Source organism: Hemiscyllium ocellatum, unplaced genomic scaffold (assembly GCF_020745735.1).
Source record: "Hemiscyllium ocellatum isolate sHemOce1 unplaced genomic scaffold, sHemOce1.pat.X.cur. scaffold_1601_pat_ctg1, whole genome shotgun sequence".
NCBI classification, from domain to species: Eukaryota; Metazoa; Chordata; class Chondrichthyes; order Orectolobiformes; family Hemiscylliidae; genus Hemiscyllium; species Hemiscyllium ocellatum.
Window position 1 is genome coordinate 5,001 of NW_026867830.1, and position 12,597 is coordinate 17,597.

At 62.7% G+C, this 12,597-nt stretch overlaps 1 protein-coding gene across 1 annotated transcript in view; it reads left to right on the forward strand.

The window, feature by feature from the left end:
• The window catches only part of LOC132810277 (uncharacterized), a gene marked incomplete at its 5' end in the record, with an annotated part of 17,250 nt that extends 4,653 nt beyond the window's left edge, over positions 1 to 12,597 (forward strand). Inside the window, 6 exons of the mRNA XM_060822640.1 lie at positions 2,232 to 2,549; positions 4,896 to 6,128; positions 7,108 to 7,413; positions 9,563 to 9,847; positions 10,495 to 10,800; positions 11,604 to 12,597. Of these exons, the coding sequence (XP_060678623.1) occupies positions 2,232 to 2,549; positions 4,896 to 6,128; positions 7,108 to 7,413; positions 9,563 to 9,847; positions 10,495 to 10,800; positions 11,604 to 11,617 (2,462 nt within the window). The remainder of the gene's footprint in view (positions 1 to 2,231; positions 2,550 to 4,895; positions 6,129 to 7,107; positions 7,414 to 9,562; positions 9,848 to 10,494; positions 10,801 to 11,603) is intronic.

Here is a 12,597-nt window from a genome sequence, read left to right on the forward strand (position 1 = left end):
GTGTGTCGGGATCCCGGTAGACGAAATCGAGAGGGTGAGGACGGAGGGGGGAGGCTCAGTCTGTCGGGATCCCGGTAGATGAAATCGAGAGGGTGAGGACGGAGGGGGGAGGCTCAGTCCCTCGAGATCCCAGTAGGCGAAATCGAGAGGGTGAGGATGGAGGGGGAGGCTCAGTCTGTCGGGGTCCCGGTAGACGAAATCGAGAGGGTGAGGATGGAGCGGGGAGGCTCAGTCTTTCGGGATCCCGGTAGGCGAAATCGAGAGGGTGAGGACGGAGGGGGGAGGCTCTGTCCGTCGGGATCCCGGTAGACGAAATCGAGAGGGTGAGGACGGAGGGGGAGGCTCAGTCCCTCAGGATCCCGGTAGACGAAATCGAGAGGGTGAGGACGGGGGGGGAGGCTCAGTCCCTCGGGATCCCGGTAGACGAAATCGAGAGGTTGAGGACGGGGGGGGAGGCTCAGTCTGTCGGGTTCCAGGTAGACGAAATCGAGAGGGTGAGGACGGAGGGGGAGGCTCAGTCTGTCGGGGTCCCGGTAGACGAAATCGAGAGGGTGAGGACGGAGCGGGGAGGCTCAGTCTTTCGGGATCCCGGTAGGCGAAATCGAGAGGGTGAGGACGGAGGGGGGAGGCTCTGTCCGTCGGGGTCCCAGTAGGCGAAATCGAGAGGGTGAGGACGGAGGGGGGAGGCTCAGTCCCTCGGGATACTGGTAGACGAAATCGATAGGGTCTGGACGGAGGGGGGAGGCTCAGTCTGTCGGGATCCCGGTAGGCGAAATCGAGAGGGTGAGGACGGAGGGGGGAGGCTCAGTCTGTCGGGATCCCAGTAGACGAAATCGAGAGGGTGAGGACGGAGGGGGAGGCTCCGTCTGTCGGGATCCCGGTAGACGAAATCGAGAGGGTGAGGACGGAGGGGGAGGCTCAGTCCCTCAGGATCCCGGTAGACGAAATCGAGAGGGTGAGGACGGAGGGGGGAGGCTCAGTCCCTCGGGATCCCGGTAGACGAAATCGAGAGGGTGAGGACGGAGGGGGGAGGCTCAGTCTGTCGGGGTCCCGGTAGACGAAATCGAGAGGGTGAGGACGGAGGGGGGAGGCTCAGTCTGTCGGGATCCCGGTAGACGAAATCGAGAGGGTGAGGACGGAGGGGGGAGGCTCAGTCTGTCGGGATCCCGGTAGACGAAATCGAGAGGGTGAGGACGGAGGAGGGAGGCTCAGTCTCTCGGGTCCCGGTAGACGAAATCGAGAGGGTGAGGATGGAGGGGGGAGGCTCAGTCTGTCGGGGTCCCGGTAGGCGAAATCGAGAGGGTGAGGACGGAGGGGGGAGGCTCAGTCCCTCGGGATACTGGTAGACGAAATCGATAGGGTCTGGACGGAGGGGGGAGGCTCAGTCTGTCGGGATCCCGGTAGGCGAAATCGAGAGGGTGAGGATGGAGGGGGGAGGCTCAGTCTGTCGGGGTCCCGGTAGGCAAAATCGAGAGGGTGAGGACGGAGGGGGAGGCTCAGTCTGTCGGGGTCCCGGTAGACGAAATCGAGAGGGTGAGGACGGAGGGGAGGCTCAGTCTGTCTGGGTCCCGGTAGGCAAAATCGAGAGGGTGAGGACGGAGGGGGGAGGCTCAGTCTGTCGGGGTCCCGGTAGACGAAATCGAGAGGGAGAGGACGGAGGGGGGAGGCTCCGTCTGTCGGGATCCCGGTAGACGAAATCGAGAGGGTGAGGACGGAGGGAGGAGGCTCAGTCCCTCGGGGTCCCGGTAGACGAAATCGAGAGGGTGAGGACGGAGGGGGGGAGGCTCGGTCTGTCGGGGTCCCGGTAGACGAAATCGAGAGGGTGAGGACGCTCAGTCTGTCGGGATCCCGGTAGGCGAAATCGAGAGGGTGAGGACGGGGAGGGGGAGGCTCAGTCCCTTGGGATCCCGGTAGACGAAATCGAGAGGGTGAGGACGGAGGGGGAGGCTCAGTCCCTCGGGGTCCCGGTAGACGAAATCGAGAGGGTGAGGACGGAGGCTCAGTCCCTCGGGATCCCGGTAGACGAAATCGAGAGGGTGAGGAGGGAGGGGAGGCCCAGTCCCTCGGGATCCCGGTAGACGAAATCGAGAGGGTGAGGACGGAGGGGGGGAGGCTCAGTCGAGGCCGAGGGGAGGGAAGGGCGGGCGGGTTCGTCCGTGACCCTTCGGCCCTCCTTGTGCTAGCCCCCTTCCTCTTCTCTCTCCCTCCCCTCCCCCCCCCCCCCCCCGAAGATCCCACCGTGATCCCGGAGCTAAGGAAGGAGAGGCCGCTGGAGGTCTACGCGACCGGGGAGAGGGTCAGGCTGACCTGCCGCGGCTCCGGAGGGAACGGCCGCTTCCGGCTTTACCGAGGGCCCTCGGAGGAGGGCGAGGAGGAGGAGGAGGCCGCTCTGGAGAGCCCCCGGTGGTACCGAGGGGACTCCTACACCTTCGAGTTGGGGCCCCTAGCCCAGGTGGGCACCCAGTGGTACCGCTGTTCCTATTGGCGCTGGGTATCGGGCCGAGTGATCCACTCGCTACCGAGTGGGGCCCTCCCTATCACCCTCGTCGGTAAGGACCCTCACCCTCACCCTCACTACCTCACCCTCACCCTCACTCACCCTCACTACCTCACCCTCACCCTCACTCACCCTCACCCTCACTACCTCACCCTCACCCTCCCTCACCCTCACCCTTACTCACACTCACCCTCACTACCTCACCCTCACCCTTACCCTCACACTCACCCTCACTCACCCTCACTACCTCACACTCACCCTCACACTCACCCTCACTCACCCTCACACCCACCCTCACCCACCCTCACTACCTCACCCTCACTCACCCTCACCCTCACTCACCCTCACCCTCACTCACCCACTCACCCACCCTCACTACCTCACCCTCACTCACCCTCACCCTCACTCACCCTCACTACCTCACCCTCACTCACCCTCACCCTCACTACTCACAACCGAGTGGGCCCCTCCCTATCACCCTCGTCGGTAAGGACCCTCACTACCTCACCCTCACTACCTCACCCTCACTCACCCTCACTACCTCACCCTCACCCTCACTACCTCACCCTCACCCTCACTACTCACAACCGAGTGGGGTCCTCCCTATCACCCTCATCGGTAAGGACCCTCACCCTCACTCACCCTCACTACCTCCCTACCTCACCCTCACTCACCCTCACCCTCACTCGCCCTCACTACCTCACCCTCACTCACCCTCACCCTCACTACTCACAACCGAGTGGGCCCCTCCCTATCACCCTCGTCGGTAAGAACCCTCACCCTCACTCCCTCACCCTCACTACCTCACCCTCACTCCCTCACCCTCACTACCTCACCCTCACCCCACTCACCCTCACTACCTCACCCTCACCTCACCCTCACTACCTCACCCTCACTCACCCTCACCCTCACTCACCCTCACCCTCACTCACCCTCACTACTCACAACCGAGTGGGCCCATCCCTGTCACTCTCATCGGTAAGGACCCCCTCCCTACCTCCCTACCTACCTCACCCTCACCCTAACTCACCCTCACTAACACTCACCCTCACCCTCACTCACCCTCACTACTCACAATGGAATGGGCCCATCCCTGTCACTATCATCGGTAAGGACCACTCACTACCTACCTACCTCTCCCTCACCCTCCATCACCCTCACCCTCACTCACCTTCCCTCAGCCTCCCTCACCCTCCCTCCCTACCTCCCTCCAAGTCCCTCACCCTCACTACCTACATCACCCTCCCTCACCCTCACCTTCACTCACCCTCCCTACCTCCCTCACCTCCCTCATCCTCCCTCTCACTCACCCTCCCACCCTCACCCTCACTCACCCTCCCATCCTACCTCCCTCACCCTCTCTACCTCCCTCACCCTCACTCACCCTCCCTACCTCCCTCCCTACTTCCCTCACCCTTCGTCACCCTCCCTACCACCCTCACCCACACCCTCCCTACCTCCCTCACCCTGCCTCACCTTCACCCTCACTACCTACCTCTCCCTCCCTCACCTTCACTCAACCTCACCCTCATTCACCCTCCCTACCTCCCTCACCCTCGCTCACCCACCCTTACCCTCACTCTCCCTCACCCTCACTCACCTTTACCCTCCCTCACCCTCACCCACCCTCACTACCTACCTCACCCTCCCTCACCCTCCTGACCTTCCTCACCCTCACTACCTCCCTCACCCTCACTACCTCTCTCACCCTCACTACCTCCCTCACCCTCACTACCTCCCTCACCCTCTGACCTCCCTCACCCTCCCTACATCCCTCACCCTCCTTACCCTCCCTCACCCTCACCCTCCCTCCCTACCTCCCTCACCCTCACTACCTACCTCACCCTCACTACCTGCCTCACCCTCACCCTCCCTCCCTACCTCCCTCACCCTCACTACCTCCCTTACCCTCCCTACCTGCCTCACCCTCACTCACCCTCCCTACCTCCCTCACTCTCCCTTACCCTCCCTACCTGCCTCACCCTCACTCACCCTCACTACCTCCCACACCCTCCCTCACCCCCTGACCTCCCTCACCCTCACTCCCTCCCTCACCCTCCCTAACTCCCTCACCCTCCCTACCTCCCTTATCCTCCATCACCCTCACTAATTCCCTCACCCTCCCAATCCCTCCCTCACCTCCCTCTCCTTCCCAATCCCTCACCTCCTCACCCTCCCAATCGCTCCCTCCATCACCTCCTCACCCTCCCAATCCCTCCCTCACCTCCTCACCCTCCCAATCGCTCCCTCCCTCACCTCACCCTCCCAATCCCTCCCTCCCTCACCTCCTCACCCTCCCAATCCCTCCCTCACCTCCTCACCCTCCCAATCCCTCCCTCCCTCCCTATCTCCCTCACCTCCTCCCTCACTCTCTCTCTCTCTCTCCCACTGGTGACAGATCGCCCTCAGAGGCCCACCATCGCCCCGGATGGACCCCATCGCATCCTCCTGCTGGGGGAACGGGTGGCTGTGAGGTGCCAGGCTCCTGGCCAGGACCAGGCCCAGGACCAGGACCAGGCCCAGGCCCAGGCCCAGGACCAGGCTCAAACTCAGGCCCAGGCCCAGATCCAGGCTCCGACCCAGATCCAGGCTCCGACCCAGATCCAGGCCCAGACCCAGGACCAGGCCCAGGCCCAGACCCAGGACCAGACTCAAACTCAGGACCAGGCTCAGGCCCAGGACCAGGCCCAGACCCAGGCTCCTGCCCAGGGCCTGGCCCAGACCCAGGCTCCTGCACAGTACCAGGCCCAGACCCAGGCTCCTGCCCAGAACCAGGCCCAGACCCAGGCTCAGACCCAGGACCAGGCCCAGACCCAGGACCAGGCTCAGACCCAGGACCAGGCCCAGACCCAGGCTACTATCCAGGACCAGACCCAGGCTCAGACCCAGGACCAGGCCCAGACCCAGGCTCAGGACCAGGCCCAGACCCAGGCTCAGATTGAAGACCAGGCTCAGACCCAGGACCAGGCCCAGACCCAGGCTCCTGCCCAGGACCAGGCCCAGACCCAGGCTCAGACCCAGGACCAGACCCAGACCCAGGCTACTATCCAGGACCAGACCCAGGCTCAGACCCAGACCCAGGCTCCTGCCCAGGACCAGGCCCAGACCCAAGCTACTACCCAGACCCAGGCCCAGACCCAGGCTCCTGCCCAGGACCAGGCCCAGACCCAAGCTACTACCCAGACCCAGGCCCAGACCCAGGCTCCTGCCCAGGACCAGACCCAGGCCCAGACCCAGACCCAGGCTCCTGCCCAGGACCAGGCCCAGACCCAGGCTCCTGCCCAGGCCCAGACCCAGGCTCAGACCCAGGACCAGGCCCAGACCCAGGACCAGGCCCAGACCCAGGCCCAGACCCAGGCCCAGACCCAGACCCAGGCCCAGACCCAGACCCAGGCCCAGACCCAGACCCAGGCCCAGACCCAGCTGCTCATGGAGGCCCGTCTCTACCGGGAGGGCCAGAAGAAGGCAGTGGACGTTCGGCCCCTCGGCCCGGGACAGACCGTGGCTGTCTTCGAGGTTGCGGACATGCTGAGTGTGGGGAGCCGCCATTACGCCTGTGCCTACACGGTCAACATCAGCGGCCGGGCGGTGGAGTCAGTCCGCAGCGCCGCCCTGAAACTGGTGACCGAAGGTGAGGGAGGGGGAGGGACAGGGACAGGGAGAGGGGGAGAGGGAGAGGGAGGGAGCGATGAGGGGGCTGAGAGAGGGGTTGGTGGAGGGGGAGGGAGGAAGAGGGAGGGGGAGGGGGAGGGGGAGGGGGAACTGTGCACGGTGCTCCGAGTGACCGAGGGGGAGACCGGGGAACTGTGCACGGTGCTCCGAGTGACCGAGGGGAGAGACCGGGGAACTGTGCACGGTGCTCCGAGTGACCGAGGGGAGAGACCGGGGAACTGTGCACGGTGCTCCGAGTGACCGAGGGGAGACCGGGGAACTGTGCACGGTGCTCCGAGTGACTGAGGGGAGAACGGGGAACTGTGCACGGTGCTCCGAGTGACCGAGGGGAGACCGGGGAACTGTGCACGGTGCTCCGAGTGTGGGGTCTGACCGAGGGGAGACCGGGGAACTGTACACGGTGCTCCGAGTGACCGAGGGGAGACCGGGGAACTGTGCACGGTGCTCCGAGTGACCGAGGGGAGAGACCGGGGAACTGTGCACGGTGCTCCGAGTGACCGAGGGGAGAGACTGGGGAACTGTGCACGGTGCTCCGAGTGACCGAGGGGAGACCGGGGAACCGCGCACGGTGCTCCGAGTGACCGAGGGGAGAGACCGGGGAACTGTGCACGGTGCTCCGAGTGACCGAGGGGGAGAGACCGGGGAACTGTGCACGGTGCTCCGAGTGACCGAGGGGAGACCGGGGAACAGTGCACGGTGCTCCGAGTGACCGAGGGGAGAGACCGGGGAACTGTGCACGGTGCTCCAAGTGACCGAGGGGAGACCGGGGAACTGTGCACGGTGCTCCGAGTGACCGAGGGGGAGACCGGGGAACTGTGCACGGTGCTCCGAGTGACCGAGGGGAGACCGGGGAACGGTGCTCCGAGTGCGGTGTAACCGAGGGAGATTCTGACCCTATTTTGCCGACCCTTCTCTCTCCCTCTCTCTCTCTCTGTCAGCGCCGCTGAAGAAACCTTATTTGTACCTGGACGCGGTGCCCAAGTTGTTTCTGGTGGGCGAGAGGGTAAGGCTGGTGTGCCAGGGGGAATTCAGGGATCGCTCCAGTACCTTCTACCTCTACAGGGAAGGAGGGGAAGAGCCCCTCCTGACTGGGACCCCCCGGTTTTTCGAGTTTGCCGTGAAATTCGACATCAGCACCGTGATGGGCAATGGCACAGAGAACTACACCTGCGCCTACCTCCGGCGATGGAGGGAACGGACGGCGCTCTCCGATCGCAGTAATGCCCTCTCGATCACTGCCCGCTGTAAGTACCCGGGCCAGAGAGGGAGGGCAGACCGGGGAACTGGGCACGGTGCTCCGAGTGACCGAGGGGAGACCGGGGAACTGCGCACGGTGCTCCGAGTGACCGAGGGGAGAGACCGGGGAACTGTGCACGGTGCTCCGAGTGACCGAGGGGAGACCGGGGAACCGCGCACGGTGCTCCGAGTGACCGAGGGGAGACCGGGGAACTGCGCACGGTGCTCCGAGTGACCGAGGGGAGACCGGGGAACTGCGCACGGTGCTCCGAGTGACCGAGGGGAGACCGGGGAACTGCGCACGGTGCTCCGAGTGACCGAGGGGAGAGACCGGGGAACTGTGCACGGTGCTCCGAGTGACCGAGGGGAGACCGGGGAACTGTGCACGGTGCTCCGAGTGACCGAGGGGAGACCGGGGAACTGTGCACGGTGCTCCGAGTGACCGAGGGGAGACCGGGGAACCGCGCACGGTGCTCCGAGTGACCGAGGGGAGACCGGGGAACTGTGCACGGTGCTCCGAGTGACCGAGGGGAGACCGGGGAACTGTGCACGGTGCTCCGAGTGACCGAGGGGAGACCGGGGAACTGTGCACGGTGCTCCGAGTGCGGTTCTGAAACGCTGTCCATTCCTGACAATGCTTTAGCTACTCTCCCACCTTTTTTCTGAACTACCTCTGACGCAACTCCGTCCCTCCTCAAGGGGAGGGAACCAAAACTCCACGTGTCCCACGCGTCTCTGATCCATCCCTTACCGAGGACTTCATTCCACTCTTCCTGGCCCCGCGTGTTGGTGCCCGCGTCCTTACAACACTTTAGCTACTCCCCCACTTTTCCTTGCTCCCCGCCCACATCTGCTGGTCCCAGAGCCCTCTGAAATGTCCCACTCGGCCGACACCCTTCCTCGCGGTAACCTGCATTGGCCCCCCCAGGACTTAGGTCCGGCGATCGCCCTCCCTGGGTCCGCGTATTTCTGCGATGGGGAGTGGGACAGCGAAGAGGGTTACCTCAGATTACAACAGGAGCTGGACCAGATGGGCCGAGAAGTGGCAGATGCAGTTTAATTCAGATAAACGCGAGGTGGCTGCATTTTGGGAAAGCAAATCTTAGCAGGACTGAATGGTCAGGTCCTAGGGAATGTTGCTGAACACAGAGACCTTGGAGTGCAGGGTCATAGCTCCTTGAGAGTAGAGTCGCAGGTGGATAGGATAGTGAAGGAGGTGTTTCCTGTATTGGTCAGAGGATTGAGTACAGGGGAGGTCACGTTGCGGCTGTACAGGACATCGGTTAGACCAATATTGCGTCCAATTCCGGTCTCCCTCCGATCGGAACGATGTTGTGGAAGGGTCCGGAAAAGATTTACCAGGATGTCGGAGGGTCTGAGCTACAGGGAGAGGCCTTACAGAGGTTGCCAAAGTTATGAGGGGCATGGGCAGAGTAAATTGGCCAAGTCTTTTCCCCCCTGGGGTGGGGGAGTCCAGAACTAGAGGGGCGTAGGTTGAGGGTGAGAGGGGGGGAAAGATATAAAAGAGACCGAAGGGGCAACGTTTTCACCCAGAGGGTGGGACGTGTGTGGAATGAGCTGCCAGAGGAAGTGGTGGAGGCTGGTCCAATGGCAACGTTTAAGAGGCATTTAGCACGGTCAATCCCCCCACCCTAACCTGCACATCCCTGGGCACTATGGGTAATATAGCACGGTCAATCCCCCACCCTAACCCACACATCCCTGGGCACTATGGGTAATTTAGCACGGTCAATCCCCCCACCCGAACCTGCACATCCCTGGGCACTATGGGTAATTTAGCATGGTCAATCCCCCACCCTAACCCGCACATCCCTGGGCACTATGGGTAATTTAGCACGGTCAATCCCCCACCCTAACCCACACATCCCTGGGCACTATGGGTAATTTAGCACGGCCAATCCCCCACCCTAACCTGCACATCCCTGGGCACTATGGGTAATTTAGCACGGCCAATCCCATCCTAACCTGCACATCCCTGGGCACTATGGGTAATTTAGCACGGCCAAGCCGTGACGAGGAAGGGTTTGGAGGGATGTGGGCCTGGTGCTAGATTGGGTGGGGTCAGCATGGACGGGATGGGACCAAAGGGTCGGTTTCCGTGCGGTACACCTCTCTGATGTTCCTCACCCGTTGCAGATCCGCTCTCAAAGCCGCAGTTGGGCCTCGACGTGAAGTCCGGGATTTACTGGGCCGGAGAGCGGATGACACTGACCTGCCGGGGGGACCCAGTGGCTCCGGACGGACACTACTATTTCTTCCACGATCAGGAGCCGCTGGACATGGGACGGGGCTCCGAGCTTCCGACAATCCAGGTGCCGGGCCAGGACAGGACGGGTTTTTACCAGTGCCGATACGCCCTGAAGACGCCAGAGAGATGGTTCCTCTCGCCGCTGAGCGAGAGAGTGAGAGTGACGGAGATCGGTGAGGGCTCACACGGTCAATCCCCCCACCCTAACCCCCACATCCCTGGGCACTATGGGTAATTTAGCATGGCCAATCCCCCACCCTAACCCGCACATCCCTGGGCACTATGGGTAATTTAGCACGGTCAATCCCCCCACCCTAACCCGCACATCCCTGGGCACTATGGGTAATTTAGCATGGCCAATCCCCCACCCTAACCCGCACATCCCTGGGGCACTATGGGTAATTTAGCACGGTCAATCCCCCACCCTAACCCGCACATCCCTGGGCACTATGGGTAATTTAGCACGGCCAATCCCCCACCCTAACCCGCACATCCCTGGGCACTATGGGTAATTTAGCACGGCCAATCCCCCACCCTAACCCGCACATCCCTGGGCACTATGGGTAATTTAGCACGGCCAATCCCCCACCCTAACCCGCACACTATGGGTAATTTAGCATGGTCAATCCCCCACCCTAACCCGCACATCCCTGGGCACTATGGGTAATTTAGCACGGTCAATCCCCCACCCTAACCCGCACATCCCTGGGCACTATGGGTAATTTAGCACGGTCAATCCCCACCCTAACCCGCACGTCCCTGGGGCACTATGGGTAATTTAGCCCACCCTAACCATGCGGCCCTCCCTCCCCTTCTCCAGGATTTCTGGAGCCCCCGATCCTGCGGTTGGAAGGTGGGGCGAGGCCTATCCAGCCAGGCCTCCCCGTCAGGGTGACGTGCGAGGCGCCCCCTGCGGAGAGGGGCCGGCGTTTCTACCTGTTCCGGGACCGGGAGAGGAGGCCGCTGCGTTCCGGGAAGTCGGAGCCTCACTCCCGGTCCTTCACCTTTGACGTTGGGAGCGCGGCGCGGTGCGGAGACCGGGTCTACAGCTGTGCCTACCGCCGACGGGCACACGCGGAGGAACAGTACTCCCGCTGGAGCGAGGAAATCATCGTCCGGGCCCAGGGTACGTGCTCTGGGTACAGGGAGCCTTACCTCATAGTCTAGCCTCCTGTGTAAGGGTGTGAGGTATGGTGTAGAGGGAGCTTTACTCTGTCTCTAACCCTCTGTCCCTGGGAGTGGAGGGACAGTGTAGAGGGAGCTTTACTCTGTATCTAACCCCCTGTCCCTGGGGGTGGGAGATGGTGTAGAGGAAGCTTTACTCTGTATCTAACCCACTGTCCCTGGGAGTGGGGGGACGGTGTAGAGGGAGCTTTACTCTGTATCTAACCCCCCTGTCCCTGTGAGTGGGGGACGGTGTAGAGGGAGCTTTACTCTGTATCTAACCCCCTGTCCCTGGGGGTGGGGGACGGTGTAAAGGGAGCTTTACTCTGTATCTAACCCCCTGTCCCTGGGGGTGGGGGACAGTGTAAAGGGAGCTTTACTCTGTATCTAACCCCCTGTCCCTGGGAGTGGGGGATAGTGTAGAGGGAGCTTTACTCTGTATCTAACCCCCTGTCCCTGGGGGTGGGGGACGGTGTAAAGGGAGCTTTACTCTGTATCTAACCCCTGTCCCTGGGGGTGGGGGACAGTGTAAAGGGAGCTTTACTCTGTATCTAACCCCCTGTCCCTGGGAGTGGGGGATAGTGTAGAGGGAGCTTTATTCTGTATCTAACCCCCTGTCCCTGGGAGTGGAGGGACGGTGTAGAGGAAGCTTTACCCTGTATCTAACCGCCCCGTCCCTGGGGGTGTTTGGTGGGGGGTGGGGACAGACAGTCCGAATGGGTGGGGCCAGTGTGTTAAATGGATCTGTCCTCCCTTCCTGCCTAGGCCCCTGTGACTAGCCCGGACTGCCGCGGAATCCCGTCGGGGAATCGACCAATGGGTCTTCAGATGCTTCACTGCAGTCATCCACCCACCACCCACCCCCCTCCCCCACCACCCACCGCGTCCCAGTTCGTCACCTTCGCCTCCCACCTTCAATCGTCCGAGTGTAACACCATCCGTTTGTGCAGTCCCGTGTTTGGCTCCACTGTCCTGTCTCGCCCGAAACGCACCTCCTTCCTGCCTAAACCAGCCTCGGCCAAGTCTCTCTCTCTCTCCTCAATCCCCGCAAACTCTTCCTCCACCTCACACTCCTTGCTAGCCCGTGAAGTGCCCCCGTGCCCCCACGCCCACCCACCCCACCCACCCCCCAGTCTGCTTCCTCTACCTTGTCCTTTCCACCCAAGATCAGATAGACTAAAGAAACCACAAACCGACAACCTCCCTCACCCGGGGGGGGAACCTTGCTGAACAGTGCCACCCCCCACACGGAAATGAGAAGGCAGCCCGTATACCGGAAGGACGATGGAGCCGCACACGGGGGTGACGCAAGTGAACTGCTTCTCACCGGCTCCTGGGCCGGTTTCGGAGGAGGATGGTTCGTTCGGCGAGGGGGGGGTGGGGTGGGGTGGGGTGGGGGGTCCACCCGTCTCCTTCCCCACCCACCTGCCCTTCGCCCCTCCTCCCGGCCTCGCTGCGCTGTCCCATCGGCGTGAAACGCTGCTCCCTCGCGCAAGCCCGTGCGCGGCAACTCTGGTGCCCAACGCCCCGCAAGAATCTTCGTCGCCGGGAAGGGGTGGGTGTGGGGGGGGGGGATGGGTTGCCAATGAGGAGCCGGCCGGAAGAAAGAGACGGGGATCGGAAGGACCCCACCCAGGCCCCAGCGACGAGATGCCAGGCTCAGGGAGGAGATAGATGGCAGCCGTTACGTTTTCGAGTGGGCTTCGGTTGGCAAACAAGAGACAACTCAGTGGGTACATAGCCACCCCTTTGGTGGGGC